The sequence below is a fragment of the Fistularia commersonii genome, chromosome 16 (assembly GCF_037954325.1).
Source record: "Fistularia commersonii isolate RoL2024-O1a breed Wild chromosome 16, RoL_Fcom_v1.0, whole genome shotgun sequence".
NCBI lineage: Eukaryota > Metazoa > Chordata > Actinopteri > Syngnathiformes > Fistulariidae > Fistularia > Fistularia commersonii.
The window spans coordinates 12,640,966-12,667,564 of NC_141299.1; the positions used below are offsets into that span (position 1 = coordinate 12,640,966).

Genomic DNA, 26,599 nt, shown 5'->3' on the forward strand with positions numbered 1-26,599 from the left:
AATTAGTTTGGCTTGACAGGGATATAACTGATCGTACAATGGAATGGATATATTTTACACTGAACGACACAGGCCACATTTTAGAAGTCATATTTCAGCCCCGCTGTTTCTATTTTAACTTGAAATTCAATTTGTTTTGAATCTTTTAGAAATGTTACTTGTCATTGTACACCTGTAACAATGTATTTTATAAACTGATAGCTGAGGTGTTCGATGGATGTTCCAATGGATGCACCTTACTCATCCAGTCTCTGTTTCACTTTAGGTCCATAGATTGTAAAAGTCAACTGGACCCGCTGAATAAGAACTCTACTGAAGTATATACCAAAGTCGAACCAGAGTCTGCCCTCGCGTCTCAAGTAAGTGGGCAAAAATCATCACTGAATGTGATTTCTTGACCTGAAACCAATACCCACTTGTTATAACCAGTCATATATTTCACATTGGTCTTAATGATGGTTAATGTAACATTATGAAATGGATCATTCAATTGTTTTTTTGGGACCTGCATGTTGGCCCATGATAAACTAGCTATAATGTGTCTGTTTACCCAGGATTTTGTCCTAACACCCACAATTCTTCCATTTCAGCTCAACAGGCAGTATATTAGTGGACGACATGTAAGCCTCCCTATACATTCTTTCATATAATACTGAAAGACTTCTACATTTGCACCGGTAAAAAAAGCATCACGCCATGCCATACAATTTCCAAAAGTAATCAAGCCAAATGGCGCTTTTAAGAAAATGCAGCCTTAATGTCCCACATATTGTTCCTTTGTGGTGCTACAAGGTCCAAATGTCAAGTGCTTTCCTACTGAGTTGATGTCTGTGTAGGGTCTGCATAGGTCTTGTTTCAAAATGCCATTATTAGATTAATAGCCTATGAATTATTCAACAGGCTTACTCTGAGCCATTAGTGTTGATCTCCACAAGCTAGATAAGCATGCATTACCTTTTCAGCACTCAGATAAATAATGTATTTAGTATTAATGACAGCTGTCCAAGATGAAGGGAAATGAGCAAACACACAATTTGTTTTACTCAAGGTTTACACAGTAGCTCATTGGCAGACATAAAGAGAGGTTTTGGGTTGCCATCCGACAAATAAATGACTAGAGGATCTTTGCACCTAAATGGCGATATAGGTTTTTCTTTCTGACGTGGTGATACAATAGGCTTTAGAATAGATGTGGATGCTGTGTTACAGATCAGTGTTTTATGATCTTGCAGAAAAAAAATATGTGGCGTGGGTTTGGAAAATATAATTAAATAAGGACTTCTTTCAAGATGAGGGGACGGAACTGTTATGTAAGCATTGTTTTGAGTGTCTGCTGATAATGGGAAACCAGCCTCATCCATCTCCAGCTTATAACGGAGATGGAACACAAATCTGGCCCCTGGACCAATCCATTACCTGAACCTGCCACCTTTTACAGATAGTCTTGCCAAAACTGATGTACAATAATGTACTATCTAACTATCTTAATTATGGTGATTTATATTTCAGGGTAAAAATTCTTAATAAAATAAATATCTTTTCACTGTTGTAAAAATTGTAGATAAACATATTTATGACTATATTGTATTTATCAAAAAAAAAGTTGTGATAGAAAGGGATTTTTAGACTGTAATTTTGCTGATGCTTTTCATAACACATTTGGGCACTCAAGACATCAAATGAGGAAGTTCTATACTAAAATGATAAATGTAATTAAAATAACTTCATTAAATATAAATATTACAAAACATAATTACAATACAATAACAAATAAAACACATTAATTTTAATAACTTTTGCTTCCTGCGAGCAAGTCCGCCATCTTGGGAGCAAAATATGCTGATCGAAAAGCTATATTTCTAGGTATTTATGTCTACATCCCAAAAGGTCAAGTATACAAAGCCAAGGACAAGATGGCAAACCATGACAGACCCTTCTGTTTAGAATTGCGGCAAGATAGCTGGCAGATGTTGTTTTTCAATCTACAGCACATAGCATCCATTCCTTCCAAAGAAACCTGAAACACTGACTTATCTTGGACCATTTCGAGACCTCACCCTAAGCCCCGACAGTCTGTAAGCACTTCTGGACATAGTTAGAACAAGGCTTCTCGTCTGCATTTACACATAATGTGTAAATATCACATTCTGTTTGCAATGGATACATACAGTAATAAAGATTGCAGAAGGTCTTTTGATGCAAAAAGTGGTGGCTATTGTTCCCTAAACTAGCAACCATAAGAACAAATATTCATCTTAATCTTAAAATCACAGTAGTCTCTTGTCTACGGAATACATATTTTACAGGTATATGGGTATTTCTCTAGTAGAAGCTGTCTCCATGAGGAGCAGTCAATTCCCAAATCTCCAAAATGGATTTGATGATCATCGCCTTCACACAAGTATTGTTTTTCACTTTATACAGTATGTAGTATAATAGTACTGTATATCTAAGCAGCACAGCCTGTCCCCAAATCACCCATCCCTCACTTTAATGAGGAAACATATAAACCTTGCACCACTATTAGAGAAACAAAAATTGTTAATTGGTCAATTTTTATTTTAACAGCAGCAAAAAATGTTCAAATCCAAGTTTGTACCTGTTTTCATTGTCTGGTGTTCTATATTCTTGCATCAAAATAGTTCAGGGTTTGCTATTGAAACCGAGTTAGGCTACATGAGTAACAGTTTCCAGATGAGGGGTGTCAGGAGATGATGACACCAGTGAATCTGCTCATCCGCCTAAGCATGTCAGAGCTTTGTTACGGCTAAGAATTTTACCTGTACCTGAGAAAGCAGAGAAGGCTGACCCTGCATACACCCCCTGCATTCTCCCTCTGACTGTCGCCATCTGGCTGGTTTTGTGTGTGTGTGTGTGTGTGTGTGTGTGTGTGTGCGCACGCGCGCATGCACGTGCCTGGGATCATGCACAGACAGTGTGATTTGCTTTGCAGATGTTTGTACGTGCAAATGTGTGGGTGTTTAATAAAGTATATTTCAAAATCCATCCATCTGTTGTTGTGAAATTTGCATGCATGTGTGTGTAACAGGCTCGTTTATCCAAGGACCAGCGATGGGGCAGCGCCCTCCTGTCCAGACATCAGTCCCTTGAGGAGGAGTTTGAGCGAGCCAAGGCTGCTGTTGAGGTAGGCAGATTGCTGCTCGGTGGAAATTACATCTGTCACCTGTCTGAATAACCATCTCCATCAAGTCTTTTAGTACACCCTATCTGCATAGGCTGAGGATAAGCTGACCTGAGAATTGTGGGCCACTAGTAAAGCTGAAAAACAAGTGGTGCAAAAAAAGCAACAAAATTAGCCTCTGACTGATTTCATCCTTCTTTTGACCCAGAGGTTTTAACCTTTTGCTATACAAGTATGGAATTATACAACCTTTTCTTGTCACATTTCATTGTATTTACTGATAATAAACACGGTGATGCTGGCCAAGACTGATGTCCAGCCATTATCAGAACCACTCATACTGCTGACAAGGTCACAAGTGCTGGAGCCAGTCCCAGCTGACTACAGTCAAAGGAAGGGTACAATGTGATCCTGTCATTAGATGGTCATGGAGCGGCACATAAATACAAGCATATGTGTTCACATTCACAACTGCAGACATTTTCAATGAGCCAACGTCATGGTATTGTATAAGTGGGTTTGTGTGTGTGTGTGTGTGTGTGTGTGTGTGTGTGTGTGTGTGTGTGTGTGTGTGTGAGAAAGAGATATTTCTATTATCGGTCAATGATTGGTTTTTATTTATTTTGGCGTAAAATCCGGTGTTTGAAATGAAAGACAACTGAGGCAACACAGCATTAACTATGAACTACCCTTGACATTTTGCTTTCAGGCATGCAATAGTGTGTACTGTGATGACACTGTCAGAAAAATGGTTTACCCCCCCCATACACACACACAAAAAACCCCTCCAATCTATTTGATGAAGAATACAAAATTGTTTGACACCCAAAACTTTTCATTACTTCTGCACTTTCATTGTGCATCAATTTACTTTGTGATCAGTCTTCTGTCATCCCACTTTTATAGAGGGTCTTTCACCAGTTTTTACCCTCAACCTGTGATATATCAACCTGTGTAAGTAAATGCCAGAAAAAAAATGTGTCTTGATTTTTCTTCTAAAGTAACTTCTGCTTTACTGAAGTAGCCCAGAAGATTGTAATAAAATGAGGTGGGCCATAGAAGGAGAAGAGACTGACCCAAAATCAAGAGCCCATCCCTATATTGTTGATCCCACCATACGATATCTTGCATACGCAGCTGTCTCTTTCCCTCCTATATAATAGCAAAGAAGTTTGAATGACCACGCCAGCCTGAGGGCAGATTAGTGAGGAGATTCTGAGATGCTCCCGGACAAGGATCTGAGCATGGAGCATTGATTGGTAACAGTATCTTGCAGGTTCGATCAAGTGCTGTCTCCCACTCAGGATGAGTTCTGATGCAAGTGGTAGGCCATTTGGCCTTTAACTGCAAATGTAGAAGCCCACAATCAGATCATTTCCATTTAAGGAGTTGTGCATATGCATGCTCTCTCATACTTTCGATATGAAGGGAGACACCGCTGTGATGGCAGACAGAACATTAAATTAGCGCACAGCCCTTCTGCCAATTCATTAAATTAGATGAAGCAGCCAAAAGTAAGAAAATTGTGATACACGGAGGTAGCAGACGAGAAATTACTGCCGCAAATATCATCAGTTTTATGTACAAAGTTGGCACCGATAGGTAAATGGGGTTTTATGCCTTTACCCATAAAGATGCTTGGACAGGAATGATAGTATGGCAGTAGGCCAAATGAAGGTGCTCAGCTTTTAATTTAAAAAAATTGGCTAATACAAAATATGTTTTGAGTGTTGGTAAGTGACTGCATGTCACATAAGGCCATGGTCATTCTGCTTTAGCTGATGAAAATGACATACTTTTAATAAATATTGAACAACTGGAACAGCTGTTGGGTTAATTGCCTTTAGGAGGCATAGTTTTGGCTGCAGTAGAGCTCCCACAGTGGTGATAAAGATAAGGTGAAGTTGAGGATTTGGCTCTTTGCTTCAGTGAAAACAGCTACAAAAAAGGTCCATTGTTATCTTGCAGAATTATGGTCCAATGCTCTTGTTTTGTGCAAGACTGCTGTGGCAAAGCACTTTCCCTGAGGTGAGAAATGCAGGCTTGTGGTTTTAATCTACAGACCTGCAGGGAAAATGAGAGTGGCCAAAGTAAATGAATAATGTGTTCAATCTGTTTGTTCCGTGGAGGATCACATATTGAATTTTTCAATGGAACTGCTAAGTTTTAGACATGGGAAGGATTGTGGGCAATTTATTTACTGAAAATAAATGCAGACGGATATGAGGTAGCAAATATTCGGTTTGCATCTGAACAGACATAAAAAAGTGAATGAGCAAAGTGAGCATAATCTATCTTATAAAGCAGGTGACACCATCAACAACCTCGGGGGTGTATGAGCTTCATGTTGGCATGATTATAAACTCAATTTGTATCCATGACGAAACTAATGAGTCTTCATCCCACAGGCAATTTTAAAGCAGAAATTACATGTTTGGCATTTGTTCCAGTGATACACAGGATATATATTGCTTGCTTTATCTTTGCCCCATTCCAAGGAACTGAACGGCCAAATCCAGAGTGAAACGAACACTTGTCACATTGTTGTTAAAATAGAAACATTCTCTAACATATTATCTAACATACACATATAAGTGACTCGGGAGCATTTGCATATTTTTGTCATGAGTTGGGAAGTTAGATGGTGAACCACCTAGAAGCCTCACAAAGCCAGTTCTACACACCCAAAATATCTTCTAGGAGGTTATCTTGAAAAAACAATTTGAACGATGTATGGATAAACCGGATTGTGAAGGTTGTCCAACTCATTAAGCAAATTTCAGTGTTTTCCAATCCAGCTAGTAGTGATTCTGCATTTAGACTAATTCTGCACAACAAGGCCAATAGTTAAAAGTATTACAAGCCTAGACATAGAACCTCAATTCAAGATTCAACAGCAAAAACAAACAGTAATAATGATTATTGTAGCTGTGAGTACCCATGACAACCCATAAATGCACACTATATGACCAAAAGTATTCACTCACCCATCCAAAGAATCTGAATCAGGTGTTCCAATCTCTTCCATGGCCACAGGTGAATGAAATCAAGCCCCTATGCATGCAGACTGTTTTAACAAACATTTGTGAAAGAACGGGTTACTCTCAGGAATGCAGTGAATTCCAGCGTGGAACTGTGATAAGATGCCACCTGTGCAGCAAATCCAGTTATGAAATTTTCTCGCCCCTAAATATTCCACAGTCAACTATCAGCTGTATTGTAAGAACATGCAAGTGTTCGGGAATGACAGCAACTCAGCCACAAAGTGGTGGGCCATATAAACTGACAGAGCAAGGTCAGCAGATGCTGAGGCGTATAGTCCAAAGAGGTCGCCAACTTTCTGCAGAGGCAATCACTAGAGACCTCCAAACTACATGTAGCTTCAGATTAGCTCAAGAACCGTGCGCAGAACGCTGCATAGAATAGGCTTTCATGGCCGAACGGCTGCACCCAAGCCACACATCACCAAGTGCAATGCAAAGCGTCGGATGCAGTGGTGTAAAGTATTCCGCCACTGTGACAAACCGTGCTTCTCCATCTGATGGACGAGTCTGGGTTTGGCGGTTGCCAGGAGAACGGTACTTGTCTGACTGCATTGTGCCAAGTGTGAAGTTTGGTGGAGTGGGGGGATTCTGGTGTGGGGTTTTTTTCAGTAGCTGAGCGTGGCCCCTTAGTTCCAGTGACAGGAACTCTGAAAGCTTCAGCATACCAAGACATTTTGGACAATTCCATGCTCCCAACTTTGTGGGAACAGTTTGGAGCTAACCCCTTTCTTTTCCAACATGACTCTGCACCGGTGCACAGAGCAAGGTCCATAAAGACATGGATGACTGAGTCTGGTGTGGATAAACTTGACTGACCTGTACAGTCCTGACCGCAACCCAATAGGACACCTTTGGGATGATTTAGAGTGGAGACTGAGAGCCAGGCCTTTTCCAATGAAACTAATGATAAAAAACATTCATGTAACTGTAAAAGTTTGGTGCACGCAGAGTATCTTGTGGGGACGGCGCTGAACTTTTCTGCCACTTTGATGTGCAGTAGAAAATGCACCCGTGTTATTTTTAGAAAGCACCTCTATGTAAGACGACAGTGTTTAGGAAGGGCATCGTACTTAAATCAAGCAAAATAAAAGTCTCAATGTTTTTATTGTTTGTTTTTTATTAGCAATGCCCTTATGTTTTGGCGATTTTTCCCAACTTAGTTGAAGGATGCCATTAAACCCCATTATATACAGACAATTCTATTGGATGAATAGCTGGATAAAGGGTTGTTTGTCAAGACATTTGAACTTGGGGAACTTGAGTTGCTATCAAACACATTTAAGTTAAATGCATTTTTAAAAAAAGGTATTCGAGATAGTGAAATTTTAAATCATTGCTTGAATTCTTATTGGTTTTTTTTTTCATTTCGCTGAATGGAAATGCCAGTTAATGATGTAACATCGCCATAAATGTATGTCAAAACGTGTGGTTTTATATTCAATCATGTCTTCTGAATTGATTTGTTCACATTTCAAGTCTCGATTGATGATTTAACCTCTACCTTGATTTGCCAATGCAAGGAGTCACTGGAAGCTAGTAAATGAGCCAGAAGAGATGGCATTTACAGCTGCAGAATGATATAAAATAACAAGTACTTTGGGTCAATTGTCAGTCATTCAAAGCCTCTCTCCACCTTCCTGTCCTTATCTTTCCCACCCAAACCCTACCTGCCCGACCCACCACCCCACCTCCAATATGTCCCTCTGTGTTGCTTGCAGTCGGATACTGAGTTCTGGGATAAGATGCAAGCAGAGTGGGAAGAGCTTGCAAGACGGAACTGGCTGACAGAGAACGAGCAGGCACAGATTCCGTCTTCTGTCTCCCCACACGAGAAGGTCACTATTATACACACTCTTGATATCTGAAATACACTGTAGACGCCTGTCTATATTCCACACTTAAAAAAAAGGATCTTGGATACATTTCCTTTTTAAGACATCTCTGCCAAGTTACACATTTTCCTACATTGAGAGAAAGCCATGTGGAAAAGCGCACACACAAACACACACCTTTCCTAATATAGTGATATTGATTTCAGGGTCATGAGGTAAATCTGTATGGTAGAAAATGTGCATTTGTTGCAAAAACATAAAATTAAGTTAAGGGAAATTAATATATACCCCATGGCATTTGAGTGACTGAGTGTGTGTGGCGAGGAGAGGGAAAAATCCAGAGAACTGGTCAGAACATTTTCATGTTTGAGAGGTGAGCATTTTAAATCTGGTAGTTGCTTGAATGTTCTTTTCACCGTGAAAACCTTTGCAATAAGCTGTGACGCAGATTACAGTAACCTGTGAAGCAATTTATTAATAGTAAAAATGAATGTCCTTTAAGTTTCTGAAGGCTAACATACTGCTGAGATATACCATATCTACCAGCTGACCTTCTTACATAAGGAGCTCGAATGGGATCAGATCTCTGGGCTTTCTGATTGATCCAAGTGGAGTGCTGGTTCTTAAAAAAAAAAAAAAAAAAGATTCAAAGTCATCTGTTCAAGCTGGTGTCAACACACTAGGGTAATCACAGTTTGAAAATGCAAAGTTTAACATTTAAAGAGAACGGACAAACCCCGGGGAGCTTAGGTTTGATGTGAAGTAGAAAAGATCGATTCCTGCTGCCGGAGCTGTGCTTAAATATACAACTGCATAGAACAGTGGCGCTGGTTTGCATCTGAATTTTAAAGTGAGACACTGACATTACCACCGTCTCTATTTTTTTTATTTGTTTTTTTGTTTTTTTGCTGACAGGGCTACTACTTCCACACAGATAATCCTTATAAGGACCTTCCTAATGCATTTGAAGAGGGACTGAAGAAGTCTCGAGAGGGGGACTTGCCAAATGCCGTGCTGTTGCTGGAAGCAGCTGTCTTACAGGATCCCCACGATTCAGAGGTGAAATTAATATCACAAGAAATGCACACATAAACCTTATCGAAATCATGCAAGGTACATGCAATATTTCAAAAGGAGGTGGGCTATAAATGTGCAGTGAATCTGCAGTATTTCACCGGTCAATCTGATTTAAGCGATCTGTAGGCCGAATTCTCTGTGTTGAGCAGAGCCATATAGGAAGAACGCCTCACTGACCGCAGGCAATGTCACACAGATTTACGTTGCAGGACTGACAGGCATCATGCCAGTGGCCTGAAGAAGGGATTGCATTGTAAATATTTCTTGTTGAGGCTTCTTTACTGGAGCAAAAATCCCCAACTTTATCATGCTCTTGATGAAAATATCCTTTTTGCTCAGTGGGTCGAATAATAGCGCACTCTGCAGGTTTTTCTTTTTTCCCCCTATTTGTATTCTCACCAGTTCAAAGGAAGTGACCTCCTTGCAGGCTGAGAGAGCAAATCCTGCAGTACTTTCGGAATCCCCTGGAATATACAGAAATGTGCCAGTTATTCCGAAGAAAGGATTATCCTTCGGTGTATGGAACTAATACGATTCAAAAATTCCTCCAAGGGCGCTTAGTGGCTTATTGCCCCACTGTGAAGACCTCTAAATCATTCAGAAATAATTTCTCCCCTGATTTAAAATAATGGGACAAAGAAGCATCCACAGAGACTAAAATTAGAAGAGGTTATTAGTTGTGCCTTAAAATACGTAAGATAATCTTATAATATCACATTTGGTATTCTAGATACGTAACTGTCTTGTATGGTAAAGTATTGACTTAAAACTTTTCAATTGACTCTGGCAGCTCAACAAACTGGGACTGCTGATGTACTGTATTCCCACAGCTCACAGGGGGTCTCAGTCCACTGCGCATGCAAGCAGAAATATATTTTTTGGTCTTGCGGTTGTAAACAATACTCTTCGTCGAGACAAGTCGATTAGCTGTTTGCTTGTAAGGAAGAGAACAAAAATAAAATGACTGTTTAAACGGTGGCGGGAAGGTCTTTCAACGCCCGTAGAGCTCCTTTCCAATGGCATTTAAGGTAACATGGCAATTTAATCATTCCATGGTCACGTTTTGTCCAGTTGAAAACATCCAATGCTGGTCCTGAGATAGGATTTCAAACTGTAAACATAACCAGGGCAGTGTGCGGCCAATAGTCAAGATACCAATCTCTCTTGTAAGAAGTGATAAATTTATGTTTGCAAGAATGTTTTGAAACACCCAGGCACCTACCTACTGTAGGTTTGGTTTGCTGCATTGGTGCTGGGTGAAGAGATGATCAAGTCCATGAGCAGGGACAACAGATATGAGTAAAATATAAATAACCCCCAAAAAAAACCATATTCAAATTTTCCAGTTTGTTTTTTCCAGAAGAATCTTGATGTTCTAATTTTGTCAGAGTCCAATAAAGAAAACTGCTTCTGTAACCCTTTACATTTCACCCACAAAATAAGCTAGAGAATAAGCAGCCACTCATAGATACATCTTGAAACATTTCGTAATGTCCAAGTGGTTGTGCCCAACAATGACGAGTTGCTGGTTGACAAACTTTATTTTTATTACAATAATCATGAACAATGAGACCACACTTATGCAACAGCGGCTCAACATAACCTTCTGTGCCTCTCGCAGTCTCTTTCCCACACCCCGCCCCCTCGCTCTCTCATCCCAAAACACATTCACAGCCAGTAGCAAATCACAGAACTCAGAAACACCCCCCCCACCCCAGAAACACCCCCTCACAGAAAAAGTCCTTTAAATGGGCCGGAGTCTCCGGGGCCACCTTGGAGTGAACAAGAGTGGCTGCACCTGCAGTCTCTGAACTGCCTGCTGATGAACAGGGAGTGAGTTTCGGAATGGACAAAGTGGGGAGTTGGTTGGGGGAACAGTACCTGAACCTGGGGCTGTGGCTGCTTTACTTCTCTGGGCAGGTGTTGAGGGTCCAGGGTTCCGATGCGGATGTACATCACCTCTGTTTGGGTCCAACTTATCCCTGTGGAGGAACACCTGTGTTCTCCTAGGAACCAGGTGGACCCTACATACCTCCTTCCCAAGCTTCTCTAATACCTCATAAGGCCCCACTGACTGTCCAGCTCAGGGCTCCGGCCCTTCTTCCTCTTTGGACTTGACACCCACACCAGGTCCGCAGCCATTATATCCCTCCCCCTGGCCCTCATGTCAGCCCCTTTTTTGCCTCATGCCTGCTTTCTGCAGCTGGTCAAGTGCAAAGGCTAGCAGACTCCATTCGATCCTGGGTTCCTCTGGCATTTTCTGGTCCTGGTGGCTCCGCCGTTGTGTCTGGGGGTCTGCATCTGCAGCTCCCCCGCCCAACTTGTGCAGGACAGGTGTGCTTGAATTGGATTCCTGCACAGCTGACCTGTAGCCCAGTAAGATGGTGGGTGCATCTCCATGTCACACTGATGTTGCAAGGTGAGGATGGCCAGTTGTTTTGCCAGGGTTCTGTTGAATCTGTCAACAAGCCCGTCACTCTGATGATGTAAAGGGGTCATTTGAATCTTGCACGTTTCCAGATGTTCACACAGAGTAGAAAACACACCTGACTCAAAGTTTCTTCCTTGGTCATTGTGGATGACCTCCTGTGAGCAGAAGGCTAAGGAACAGGGCTGGGGCAGCAGTTGTCGGTGGAGCGTCTTGCTCAACAACACTTCGACAGAAGAGGAGGAACCACGAAACAAACCAGGAATGTTCGGTTCCAAGGACGAACGCTCTACCTCCTGCACCATGCCGCCCCTACACCTGACAGCAGATGCTTCTGCAGGGTGGTTGAAGTGATACACCACGGATCAGTTCGGCCAACTCATCCACCCATGCTGACTTCTCCTGGTTCAGGTCCACCTCTCCCATAACTCACAACAGGGCAAGCCCCCACATGGTCACTCTGACAAGACCCGCCAACAGCCTCCCTCTCCAAGGCCAGCTCCAGGAGTTTGGGGGTGTACTACCTGCTGTTTGTCTGGGCAGCTCCCTGGGAGTTGAGGCCCGGATGAACTGGTCCTGGGCCAGGTCACCCTGTATCTCTGCAGGCATGTGGGCACATGCTCTCCTTGCCAGGGTCTCAGTGGCATTTGCCAATACATGGAGTGGTTCCCCAGCCTGTCTCTGCGTATTTCTGAGCGCACACCAGGTTGGTGGCACTGTCCAAAATGCCACTGTAGAGCACCAACTATGGCGCCATAGTTGTCTCCTCCAAATGGGCTCAGCAGTAGCAAGCATGTCGACGCTTCCTCAGTGAGACATAGGGCAAGCGGCAGTGCTTCGCTGTCTTCCGACCAGCCTGCAACCCATGCCAGCAGTTCAAACCGAGTGTGGAAGGCGTCCCAGTTCATCTTATCCGAGCATTTCGGCGTCTTGACATGGTGTTGGTAACAGCAGGCGTCTTTGCACTCATCTGGTCGCTGTTCCCCGCGGTGGCAATTTTCAGGGCGGCATTTCTTGTCGCACCTAGTGAGCCAAACCCAGCATAAGCAGCTAGCTTCTTCTCTGTGTGTCTCAGGTGAGCATAATGCACTGCTGCACTTTCAAACTCCATCTCACACCCCGACGTACAAGCACAACCATCGTCCATTGCCTTTTCCTCGACTGTCAGATGAACATCGGTCTTTTCTCACCGCACCATCGTACCTGCAGCTGATAAGGGGTTAGCTGGTCTGGGCTCACTGCGTCAGCGGAGCTCAGCAGGTTAAACCCCCGAGTTTTACTTTTGACAGCAGTGTTATGTCCGAGTGGACGAGCCCAATGATGACAAGTTGCTGGTTCACAAATCTTCTTTTTTATCAGAACAATCATGAACAATTATGCCACACTTAAGTAACAGCAGCTCAACTTAACCTTCTGTGCCTCTCGCACTCTCTCTTTTCTTCACCGCACCCCCTCACTCTCTCTCATTCCAAAACACATTTACAGCCAGAGGGAAATCACAGAAGTCCAAACAGTACTGCAGGGTCGCTAAAGTATAATTAATATTATTCTAGTGTATGTATAGAAAAGACTTACAGTTTGTGTGCATACATGTGTGTCACCCGGCATCATTGTCAATCTGTCTCGAACCCTGGCCCGGGGGAGTTCTGGTAAATAACAGTAATGGAATCGAGGTATACTGTTACCTGGTTGTTTGTCTGCAGGCTTGGCAGGTGCTGGGGACCACCCAGGCTGAAAATGAGAATGAGCAGGCTGCAATTGTCTCCCTCCAGAGGTAAGAGAAAGCAACTGCTGATAAAACAAATAAACAAACAAACAAATTTCACTGTCACACAGGGCGTTACTGCATACTTTGGGGTCCACTCTTTCCGTTTGGGACTCTTGTTTGCAGAAACTGGAATGCGGTATTGTAGGATCGAGTAAGGAGTTATTTCAGTTGATCAAATGATTCCAAAAACAATAGTTCAACTAAAAAGGCTAAGGGTTTTAGTTGGGTTAATTTCTTCTGTTGGATCAGAAATGTACGTAGCTTGTCATTTGTACCAGAACTCAGCAGTTATTTCCTTAGTCTGATAAAGTGAAGTTGCCAGAAATGAATTAATGTGATGCCAATATCAATTTGCCAAAATTTATGTTATGTTAATCTTGCCTTAATTCAAACTGTGAAAAGACAAAATGCTATTTTGTGTTTTGTTGGTTTTTTCATCTTCTACAGAATTTATTCATTTAGAAAGAAACTGTACTTTTGTTCTTGCATCTCCAACTGGGCCATCATGAAAATATATGGTAGATAATAAAATAATTTTCTAAAGTAGCTAAAAACTCATATTATAGGTCAATTTTACATTAGGTGATTATTGTTAATGGCCTTACTTTCATATATCATCAACATTTCTTTTTTGTTTAGTGTCTTTACTTTTGTTATTGCCCACCATGGCCATATTGAATCTCAGTTAAAATACAATTAAAATTCACGGTATGGTATATAAATTCCCTACATTGGCTTGCATAGAATAACTGCCATGTTAGAAAACACTGACTTAATGTTTGAGGTGAAGACATTCCATAATGACTACGATTGACAGGCAGATAAAAGTCAACAAAGCTGTCCCCTTTTGCAAGATTTTGAAACGATTTGAGTATTTACCTCTGACTAGATTTTCAGGTTCAAGTTACAGTTACTGTCGGGTTTTCACCCAACAGAAACAGTAATTGCTTTTCCAGGTAAATAAGATTACGAGAACAAGTCCTGTCGTTTTCCTATTTTTGCTCGAATCACATTTAATCCAGCGGACTGGCAAATTGTGAGACACCAGTCAGTTTTTAGGGAGTAGATGTAGACTGTTCATTATGTAATAGTTCCATCTGTGCAGAGTCTTTGGTGTGAGATTAAATGTTTACCTGGCATTATTCCTTGTGGTACTTTGGCACCATTTCAGATGGCGCACATTATGCTATTCTTTTTACAGTTTGTACAGCCATTTATTTTATATTTACTGAATAGTTTCATACACTGTTTTCAGTAAAGTCTCATCAAATTATGATGAAGGCGCAGTTTGAGCATGCAATCAGTTTTATTTGGTTTCATCATGTGTGTTTGCTTGACTCTAAAGAAACATTGAAACTTTATAGGTCACAGAATTTTTGAACCGTTTTGCTCTCAGCATAAAATATCATATTTTTTTATTTTAAATTGCTTATGTTTGAGATTCTTCAAAGCACAGACAGTTCATTACCTGTTACCTGTAAAATCATTGAAATTTGGATTCATTGCATTCATTCGTTCATTCATTAATCTGAAGCAAACTTTATGTAACCCTCACCAACAACATATTTGGGAGGGACTAAAATAATTTGTTTAAACTCAGATTATAAGGGTTTTAAGGAAGCTGGCGCATTAACTGTGGCAAATCCGGCTTCCAAATTATCTTGATGAAAGCTAAATCATGTTTTGGCGTCTTCTCTACTCTCTTAACTAATCCAAAATGCTCCTCCGAAACGGGGCTTCTCTCCTCGTCTTTTCAATTACAACAGCCAGGCCTGATCTAAGCGGCAGTCATGCATATGAAATAATCTGCGGCATAACACTGACACACCAATTACACTACTTCAGGAACAATCACTCAGGGCTTGTTGCTCGAATGCAGACCTGATAGATATCCTCTACCTAAGATGACATGCAGGCGCCAATCTGAAAATTGAAAATTGTCGTGGAAGCTGTGCAGAAGAGGTCCAGCTCGCCCATTCTGACCACCAAAGCATTCGATTCTACCTGACAGTTCTTCGCTTCGACTAATGTCTATAAAATAAAGATTTCTTTTTGAAATGCACACCATACACCACCTCTCCTCATGCCCATATCCTATCTCCATCCAGGTGCTTGGAGCTCCACCCCAACAACCTCACGGCCCTCATGGCTTTAGCGGTCAGCCTGACCAACACTGGTATGCGTTACGATGCTTGCGACGCCTTGCTCCGCTGGATGCGACATAACCCAAAGTACAAGCACCTTGTAAAGAGCAGAAGCCACCTGATGGGATCTCCAAATACCCAACGCAGGTTATCTCACGCTCCCAACATGGGCAGACAAGAAAGGTACCCAGGAAAGTTTTGGTAAAATAATATATAGTTTTGATAATATGGCAATAAACTATTGCAAAGACTACAGAACCAAAGATTGGCTGACTATATTTTGCATAAAATACTCTCCCAGTAAGAGTAATGATACCAATCCTTATTATTCAACATTGATTTATACTGTCAAATAATGAGGTAGGATATTGTGAATCAAGAGCAGAAATCATTTATGGGTAAGATGTATTTTTACACAAACTGAGATGAATCGTGTGGCAGTAGATAAGATGAATGGACTCAAATACAAACCACCGCTATCTGGAAGCTACACAGGTTGTATTATATTTCTAAAAGACAGGAGTTCCATATGTAAATGGCCAATACATTTGTGGCTTAACTTTAACAAGTCATTGCCACATTTCTGAGTTGGTTATTTCTCTTCAATATAACACTTTTATATTTAAAGAAGATTAAAAAAAAATCCAACCTCCTAATACTGAATTACATGTAACATGCATAACATGCATAACATTTGTTAAAATTGTAGAATCATAATGCATCCATACCTGTATATATCGTGACAAATTATAATAGCAAATCCAACTTTAAAACCTGAATACTAGTTCTCTTCTTCATAATACTGAGAGTTGTTCCCAGATTTCTGGTTGACAAAACAGAGTATAACACAACACTTTTATGTTCCTATTGTCATCCTTCATGTTCCTGTGACTTTCTTCTTCCTCATCTGTCTGTCTGTGTGAGCTCTGTCTTCCCGGTGGGTGTGACTCTTGCCTCCTGCTATGGTTGCTGGCACACCTGCATCTCATCTCAGCCCCACACCTACAGCACAAGGAGCCCAGGCTTCCCTTCAATATCTGTCTGATTGTCTCTTCACACTCAGCGGCAGCTCAGCTCCAGACTCTGATGTGTTTTTTTTGTTTTTTTTTTGTTCTCTCGCTTGATCTTTGTTCCTTTCACCCAGCCTGCTGTCATACTGTGTCCCAGCCGCTGCGCTTACACTCACCTCAGCCACCTTTGATTCCATAATAATCAAAATATCCCTTGTTTACAGCATTGTCTCATTAAAAGCTGAACTGTCAACTAGCATTTTCTTGCGACTAGGTCCAAGTATAGTTCGTTTGGATTACGCAGCCTCCAAATTGAGCATTAAAATAGATAGTATATGGAAGAGTACACCAAATCCATGCTTCATAAATGCATTTCATATAAACAGCATTTTAATGGGATTATAATTGTAATTATAATTATAATGTGTACCTTTTTCACAATGTGATGATATATGTTTTTATAAAACGTCTGCGATTTCAATGAGCTTGTGTCCATGATAATAAAACATCGTATGTCATGTGCTCCATGTTGCCACATGATTCTTGAAATAATATTAATCTCCTTTTCATTTTCTATATTGTTCTATGAACAGGCGTTGTTCTGACAAAGGTAATAAAACACTGGCAGGTCTGTGCACAGCAGCTGGTGTGGGTGTCACTCTCAAGACACAGCATACCTGTAACCGTCTCACTGCAGCGCTATATCTGCCAGAAAAAAACCTTCTGCATTTGAAGTCAAGAACCATTTTATGAATTCTGTAATTGTCCAGTGACTATTCGGAGATATGGGTACATCTATATTACTGTCGTGTTCCCTCAAATTCATCCAGTAACCCCGTCTTTCTTTTGTTTGTCATTGCTCCTGTTCGTTTTCAGCCATGTTTATTGCTTCCCTCCATTGTATTTAATTAATGTAAACTGACAGAGTCTGTAATTCTTATCAATAATCAACTGAAAAGATGGCAGGTGATGCAAAAATTGCACTAACGTTAAAATAAGTAACACCATCACTAACGATGGGTAGTTTTACACAATACAATATAATGAATAAAATACAGTTTTCATCAATTTATAGATGGGCCGATGGGAAGAGGGAAACAAACATGCAATTAATAACATCAGTCAGCAGCCTGAAGCCCAAGGGCCCATAAAACTCAGACAATGGCAACAAAATGAAAATCACATGACAAGAACTGTGTGGGTGAAAATCACCCGACGTTAGTGTAGATCTTGGAACCACAGGATTTTTTTTCACATTTTTATAATAGATTTCATTTTTACTTTTACAGTAAATTATATGTTTCAAAGTTAAACCTACTTATAGTCTGATTACATAAAAAAACTCGAGTGGTTCTGTCTCTTCAGTGGAATACCTTGATTCCCATGAATTGAATTTAATCCTGCTGGCTAAATGGTCCTTTTACTAAATCCTCTCTCCATATCCTTTCTTCTGGTTACATTTCTTCTTCCCCACTTAGCTTTACTCACTCTTTTAGTATTCTTCCAATCCGTCGCTCTGACTCATTTGCCTTTATAAATGTAATGCATGCAGTACAGTACACTTCCTGGTTCTGCAATCTTAAGTGTGTTCACTCAGCAGCCTCCAGTCACACTAATCCTTATCTGAATGTGTGTGTCCACAGCTCACTGCTACCCGAGGTCAAAGAACTCTTCCTGGAAGCGGTTCAGCAGAACTCTGACAGCATCGACCCGGATTTGCAGACTGGCCTCGGGGTGCTCTACAACCTCAGCAGCGAGTTCAACAAAGCTGTGGAGGCCTTCAATACCGCCCTGTCAGTGCGGCCCGAGGTAGGAGCGCACAAGCACGTATAAGCGCACAGAATCATACAGATTAGACAGTGGGGAGCTGTCGCTGTACTTGCAGGAATAAATCAAGAGGCAATGACAGCGATGCATCTAGACAGGAAAGAACAAATACAAAATATCTCACATGGAGCGGTCTAAGTGTTTTAACATAGATTTGTTATCTGTTTTTCACTGCAAGATTGGTCTGTTCCGAGCCAGAACTATCTTAAATCTTTACTTTATTTTTCAATTCAATTGAGCTAGTCAGGAGCACCCACCCGGATCTGATATTCCACCGGTGCTGGTGAGCCAGCTTCAAAGGAGAGTGTGAGAGACCGAGACACATCTACACAATTGATTGTGCGAGACAAATTGCATCTGCTGGTGGTCTACTGAATATGTCATTACCAAAACTTGAAAGTGTGTACAATCTATGGTGCAGGTCTCTCTAAAAGTACAAGGAACATTGATTTTCTCAGTTTGAAAGTATCAAGCAACTGCTATGAAAGTTTAGCTGAGAACAATAGAAAGACAGGGGTTTGCATGGCCTCTCTGCAAATGCCAGACATAGCCAACGCAACGTAGTAATCTTTTTACACCATCACCTTGTTAAAAATAGATCAACATAGAACACCAGTTTGCAAAGATAGAGCAAGGCCCTAGCATTCATTAGTGATTATAACAAGTCAGTTCAGTTCATCTAATGTAGTCCAGCAACTGGAGCAAAACCATATTTCAGAGGTTATCAGCACTCCACCGGATGCCTGTCGAGACACAAACAAAGGCTCGAAAGACACTTGGGCAACATGGTGTGAAAAAGCTCAACAAGACAGGCAACATTATTGCCAGAGGTCGAGAAATTACTGATTAATGTCATAAATTTAGGTTGGGTTCGTGTTTCACAAAAAGGCTCAGCACACAAATATGTGAAGGAAAGCCAATATCAGATTGGAATTGAGGTGGGAAACAGACCCAGGTATGACCATCCTGCTCTAAGCTGGTTTGAGAACAAGGTGGATTGAGAGAAGAACAAGAACTAGCTCAACCCCGATGTTCTAAACTGACAATTCCTGCATAAAAGTATCCTCTGGTGGTCTGCCAATGATAGATGATTCCTGAAATCAGCAGCTACTGATTGAGGTCCAGGTCATATGACCTTCTGCAAGGATTGGAGAACAATGAGATCTTGTCCATTGGTTTAATCATCCTAATGGGTCACGGGAATCCCTATCTTGGATATTTAACCATAATTAAGGTGTGTTCGACTGTTTTTTGTCTCTAAACTTGAATAGACTGAATCATTGATGGTTAGTCCTCCTGCTTCATGACTATACGTTTCGTTGTTTGATTTTGACCACGCCTTTCTCCGTGAAGGTCACATGATCTCCCTGTCCCAGTTTTCACCCGCAGTCCAAAAACATGCAGTAGGTTGTATGAAGACTCAATTGAGAGAGGGTGTGGTTAAATGTCTCTATATGCAGATCTGTGATCGACTGCCAAACCCTCCAGGATGAACCCAGTATCAGTTTGAATAAGGCTTGTTTTAGGACTTTACAAGTTGCTAAAGTGGCCTACCTGTGAATCTGTAAACATAAAGATATCTCCATGCAAAATGGGTTCTCCCATTCACAAACATACTCACAAAGATACGCACAGATGGTACATCTAACAAAATTCTAGAGCTCATTTTTACATCACAGAGAAAAGGTTTTGTGAAGAAAGTACATGAAACTTTTCGGGTGGTGATTAATAAGCATGCAATTTCAGATTAATACTTAACATGAAAACTATATCATATGCTTAAAGAATGAAAGATTTATGAACAGATTTATTTCTGTGAATGATCACAATGACAGCTCTAAGTAACTAACTGTGAAATTGTCTACAATTTCATTTGCAGTGATAACAGTAATATGTACCACATCATGAGTTTTGTCCTAGTAATGGCTTTGCATTAGTTCATCAGTTTTTACAACCCAGCTATATTACCTAATGATTAAGTGATCCAAGCCAACCCTCATAAGCTGAGGTCGAGCTTAATATATCGGTTCCCATGCAATAAATTTTCTTAACCAAAGCCCTCCATGCACTCTATCGCACGCCATTCAAGGCACCTCATTTAATCGTTCCACATCTACCTACCCTTCCCAATTCCTTTGCACGCTGCTGCTTTACCCACTAACTTCGTCTAACACTCCGTCTGACAGTGTCCAGTCAGTGTCAATGTTGTTATTGCCAGCTAATTTCCTGCACGCTGGCGATGCTTTTTTTGCTGCCACCCCGACACTGGCTGTCCATGTGTGTGCATAAAAGACCAAGCGGATTGCAGAACAAAGCGATACCACTTCTGAAGCCACTTCAGACAGTAATAATAAAAGAGATTTCCTGAACTGGCGTTTGCCTTTGTGAAATACTTATCAGCTAAAAAAAAGTGTTTCATAACAAAAAAAAAAAACTACATGCAAAACAATGCCCATCCCTGAAAATGGAAGAGTCAGCACTTCTTATACAATGTATAGTTGACATCAAGCCCCTAAGCATGAATACATCATCAGCTAGCCAGAGGTTCAAAAATCAAGAGAGAATTCATGTATACAGAAGCAGCGAGGCTTATCAAAATGTCACAACAATCTAAGAAGGAAGGCACTACCAGATCTCATACACTGCTGAATGACACATACGCTGTCACTCATGATCAGGCAAAAGCTGACTTTAAGGCAAGCACACAAAAATATAAACACACACACACACATATAAATGATTCTGCAAGTAAATATAAAAAAACTTTTGAACCGTCTACATGTAAATCAGTCTTCGTCCTCGCCGCTCTGTCCTGGGCGAGTATCACCACAAAATCCAACCTCCCACATTTGACTTGGTAATATCAGCTCCCCTGCTGGAAAATAGCTCTGAACACAAAGGCAGATAATTATATGCCGCCGCTGGGATTAGCCATAGATGAAGGACCCCTATACTTTAGTAGATTGTGACCTCTGTAAGTGTCTGTGTACCTGCAGGAGGGAAACAATCACAAGGACACCCTTCGGTGGTGTGACTCAGCTCACCTCGACCCAGCCTTGTTAGGTTACTCACTACACCCCGGTGTTGTGATGTGTATTGTCCATGAAACATTTAATTTCCCCTTGCTTTTATGTTTCAGTTTCGTGGATCTAAACAGCCTCATTAGGGCGGCAGTCAGGATATTTATCCACTTCTATTTCACTTGCATTTTTGATCAATTCAAAATTATTCCATTGAATTATTCAGTTTTAAAATTATACCCATGATGATGATGCTGATAATGATCATTTCCTTTTGTACTGTAATAAATCTAAATATATTTATAAGCAAGCACACCGACGGCTGACAACATCTGACAACATATAGCACAAAAGACTAAATTTGTTTTGACCGAATGCCGTTGTTAATATATCAACCATCCCACAACTTTCCTCACCACCCAGGATTACTTGTTGTGGAACCGCCTGGGGGCCACGTTGGCAAATGGAGATCGGAGCGAGGAAGCAGTGGAGGCCTACACACGAGCACTTGAGCTGCAGCCAGGCTTTATCAGGTCCCGTTACAACCTTGGCATCAGTTGTATTAACCTCGGCGCACACAGGTAAGTCTGAGGAGAGATTTTAAAAAACATCCTTCACTGCTACCTATAAATTGCATTTTTTTTCACTTTTTTTACTTTCTCCAAAAAATGCTATTTGCATGACATTTGCACACATTGCGATAAGGGACATCCTAGATTAGCATCTAGCATATGACTACATATTCATGTATGACTACATATTCAGTCAATATTACATATTGACTCCAATGAGTCAATATGTAATGTTTATTAGATAAAACCATCTAGCTTCTAACGAAAGAATAAATGTCAAAACAGGGGAAAAAGGGATAACAAAGGTTTGGGGTTGCAATTGACATTAAATGTACCAATTTCCCTCAACAAAACTGATTGTCTTCATCAATACTTCCCCAGAGAGGCAGCGAGCAACTTCCTGACCGCTCTAAGCCTTCAGAGAAAAACCCGGAGTCGCCAGCAGTCCCACGAGGTGATGTCTGGAAACATCTGGGCGGCTCTAAGGATAGCTTTATCCATGATGGACCAGCCCGAACTCTTCCAGGCTGCAAATATTGGTGATCTGGATCTTCTTATGCGAGCCTTCAACCTAGATATGTAAGCAAAGGGAGGTTGGGACAATATGGGCTCCCCTGCACCCTTTACCCAATGGTTAGACATCCAAAGTGCAGACACTGGAATGCATTGGAAGAACTGAAAGGGACACTAATGTTTTAATGCACGTCAACAATAACTTAATTTGTCAAATTTGTTTTATATATATATATATATATATATATATATATATTTTTTTTTTTTTTTTTTTTTTTTTCGCCCCAAGTACCTTGGAGCAGTTCTTAGGACAGGTTCTTCCAAGTGCTTGACATGACTGCTTTGTGATGGATTTGCACTGCAAATTGTGATTTCCCTGAGGAGCACAAGGACGGGCAAAGATTGTATGAGCAATGCCTTAGAGAATACATCAATTAAAACTGACTCATCCAGTGGAACAGAGCTGAACCAGCGGCGACAAACAGACAGACAGTTTGAGGACTCAGTAAGCCTCTGATGCTTTGTGCTGAGAACAGATGAGGTTTTGAGGAAAGATGTTACCTATTCAATTACTTTCAAAGAATCAAGACTATCTTGCCGCCATAATCAAGGATGGATTCAGAGAACGAATGATAAAGACTGCATTATATGACCCGGGACACAGCTCCTGGCTGGTTTTCATCCTCTTTCAATGGAGAATAATGGTACTGCATGATAAGCATTTTCATAAAGGATTCTTGTTCAAAATTATCGTACTTTTTGAGGTTTTCCCTTTGCACTTCAGACAAACAGATAACTTCCTCAAACCAAGTGGAATGTGCAAGTCAGGTTGTAAAGCCTTACTCAAATGCATGCAAAGAATATTTATTTAAACTATTTTTATGGCAACACAAATACTCTAAGCCATTTGAGACTGGTTTCAATTTCCTTAAATAACTGCCATCTTCTTAACTTGAAAGCTTTCTGTGCCATTCATTTCTTGTTTTGTTTCTTTATCTTGGTCTTGGCTCCCAGCTTGTCTTCTTTGTTCCTTTCAATCTGACAGTTTGTAGAAATGTGCAAAGAAGCCACGTATAAAAAATCAAAACAGCCTTACCAACTGTTGAAACTCAAACGCTAGATGATAAAATGACAAAGTGTTATTTATAACACTGATGACTTTTAATAGCATTACGTTTTGGCATTGTCGATTCTGGCAAGACACATTAATATTACAGTTAAATATACATAGCTGAAAGCCCGGACCAAAGGAAAACGCCTGAACTGTTTCTTATTAGGCTGATTTTGTCTTTGCTGCCGCCCCACAGGAAGTAAGGCTCATACATCTAATAGCTGAATTAAAGCAACATCATGTAGCTTTTGCTGAAAAAAGCTGAAGCTACAGGACGTCCCACAAGGACTTGCACTTTTTTACCCTTTAGATGCTGGTGTCCCAAAGAATGTGAATGTGGCTTGTTAAGCTATGCTGCAGCAGGCACTGGAGATACTGCACAGTATCGATAAACAGAATGGTGGCAGCAAGAGAAACAATGATCCTCTGCACTAAGTAAGTCGTAGAAATATGTTCCCTCTAGATGATTCAAAAATATGTTGAATCAGTTTCAGAAATTAGCGAAAAACACAAGTGTTCCGCTTTTACCACAATTGTAACTCATGTTAGCCGATATGAAACGGCAAGTCCATTTAACACTCTGCTTTAGGAATTGGCAGAAAACGTACTCGACCCGGGCTGGGTGCCTTTCAGACCCTGCACTTCAGGTCCTTACTCACATTGTGCTCCTGAGCAGTGTTAGTTTTTCAGCGCTGGGTGATATATTGGGGTTACATGTTGCGGCCAAAGCAAAGTGTTTTCGTTTCGAACCGAAGCGAAAAACAACTTTAATGACTGGACCGGATTGACCTTTCAGGTGCATGAGTTCTTCCCATTCATCTACCTTTGTTTTAATGGCCTTACAGTTTCGAATGTGGCAAACACTGGATACAAAGAGGAATTGTCTTTCTTACAAATATGCCAGTTGATATTCATGTCAGTCATAGGTATGACTAATTTCTACACTGGGATTCTTGGCGTTTTAGCGTTCATGTTACTTCCCACCATTTCCCAGAGGTAAGAATTGGTAATTAACTAGCATACATGGGATCTGGAGGAGGGGACTCAATGTTTTTGAAAGACCTGTTATCAATTCTAAGTCAACTCATCACAGTGCAAGTTTTGGGAACAGAATGAGAAGATTTCCTAATAACAAGCAGGTGCACAGTCAGAATGCAGTAAGTGCAAAACAGCTGCATAATGTTGCTCTAAATCAGTTTGCCTTGTTGGATTTAAATATCCATGCAAGGTTAGCCAGAAGGCTACATACTATATGTCTGAAGCAAACCTCAGTCTAGAAGAAATCAAGATCATAAGATCATGATCACAAGATCATACAAAACATGTCTTCATCATCATGCAGCCATTAATACCTGAACATTCTTCTGTATCAGGTCAAATGCAAAGTTTTATTTTACACCAAGCTTTATGGCTTACAAAACTGTTGCTCATTTGAAAGTCACTCTGCAAAGTAGAACACAACGTTTTCAGCGCGACAGAGGAGATAATAGATAATCTGCTGTACGGCACAACTCAGCATGTTTAACAGGCATGTCTGAGGCTCGGATGTGCTGAAAAGAGTTAGATTTATTCTTTGATACTATGCAAAAGGTCATATTTTATGTTGCCATCCTGAATTGTCAGATTGTCCCTGTCTGCCTCAGTGGACCAAAATAAAGTGGTGTTTCTGTACTTCAAAGAACGCTATCAGGGGTAGCAGAGACCAGCACCAGAGTCATTCATCTTCCAGGCTGTACAGCTTTGTTGTCATGGTTTGTATAAGGAGTAGTATTTCATTAGGGAGAACAAAATGAAGGATTCTTTGTCAAGTGATAAAACAATTCTGGAAAAAAAAAAAAAAAAAAAAAAGATAGACCAATACACACACAAACAGATAAAATGTAGGTGTAGACATGATGCTTTATAACCCAGTGTTGTAGCAATGTCTTCGGCCTTGATCACGTCCAATGAATTCACTGCCATATATCAAGTGTTCACTAACAGGTTTATTTCACCATTCTACTGCATGTGTTCTCTATGGAACTCTCCTTAGATGCACTTGTACTACCTTAGGACAAGAAAATCCCATGTTTGGCCACAGAGCAATAACTTTTGCTCACTGAAATCATATTAATATTCATTAAATTCAATTGGTTATAATTCTGCAGCATTAGCATTAAGATTTAAGGCTGAAAGATGAATAGCTAATCTGCAGGCCAGCACTTCAAAATGTGTTAGCAGTGAGTTTCTGTGGCCAAACATGATGTTTAATAGATCAAGGAGGGAGGGGAGCCTGGTGAGACATGGCACATATGTGCATGCCACTAGCAATCTGCTTCAGAGGCAGTTAGCAGCGGGATACACAATAGCAACGGCATTGCCAAAGCAGATGAGGATGAAAAAAAATAAATTTACTTTGGTTGTCTTTTAATGAGAAAAAAAAAAGGCCGAGTAGAGATTTCAGCTAAAATGGAGGTGTCAATTCATGTCTTTTTACCATAAAAATCATTTTTAACAATACATGAAGCCAACTAAAACCCGGTGCTTAATATTTTCTGTATGTCCCCAGGAAAAAAAAAAAAAAAGATTTGGTTATTCAGTGGATTTTATATTCAGACACTCTCCTGGTTTAAAACCCAGACGAAACAAATTATATTCCCATCAGCGTCCCCTTAATGTTCTTTCCATTTATTGTAAAACAGCCAATGTGGACACCAAAGTGTCAAAGTGAATAATGGCTGATAGTGAACCATTTACCTCGAGATATTTTGGCTGAATCAATGTGGGAAAGTCATCCTCTAGCTTTAAGCCCCCAAGTATAGCCTATCTATCTGTGGTTTTTGTCATATTCGCTTCCATGTCACAGCAGCATAACATCTATTCCATCCAACCGTTGGTTTCTGACTAAATCCCCAGTTCTTCTGCTGAATGCAGTCATTTATGTGGCATGGTAACCACTGATGTGTTGGTATTTTGTGTATGCCGTTACCATAGAAATGCATTTAAAAGATACATGAGAGTTAATCTTCAAGACGGCATTGTCAAATAAAGCCACATGCTTTCCCGGCATTTGACTAGAAAGACCATACCTAAATTATTATTTGCAAAGTCAACCTTAGTTTCCTTTTGAGA

At 40.7% G+C, this 26,599-nt stretch overlaps 1 protein-coding gene across 3 annotated transcripts in view; it reads left to right on the forward strand.

Annotated features, from left to right (window-relative positions):
- The window catches only part of pex5la (peroxisomal biogenesis factor 5-like a), a 77,878-nt gene extending 51,746 nt beyond the window's left edge, over positions 1–26,132 (forward strand). For 2 of the 3 annotated variants that reach the window (XM_086161645.1, XM_086161647.1), the window contains 10 exons: positions 266–359; positions 591–620; positions 3,050–3,145; positions 7,905–8,021; positions 8,934–9,077; positions 13,227–13,297; positions 15,400–15,618; positions 18,089–18,254; positions 21,716–21,873; positions 22,246–26,132. In XM_086161645.1, the coding sequence (XP_086017771.1) occupies positions 266–359; positions 591–620; positions 3,050–3,145; positions 7,905–8,021; positions 8,934–9,077; positions 13,227–13,297; positions 15,400–15,618; positions 18,089–18,254; positions 21,716–21,873; positions 22,246–22,447 (1,297 nt within the window). In that variant the 3' untranslated portion in view covers positions 22,448–26,132. The remainder of the gene's footprint in view (positions 1–265; positions 360–590; positions 621–3,049; positions 3,146–7,904; positions 8,022–8,933; positions 9,078–13,226; positions 13,298–15,399; positions 15,619–18,088; positions 18,255–21,715; positions 21,874–22,245) is intronic. The other variant, XM_086161646.1, reaches the window with a different exon arrangement.
- Positions 26,133–26,599: the final 467 nt, after the last annotated feature.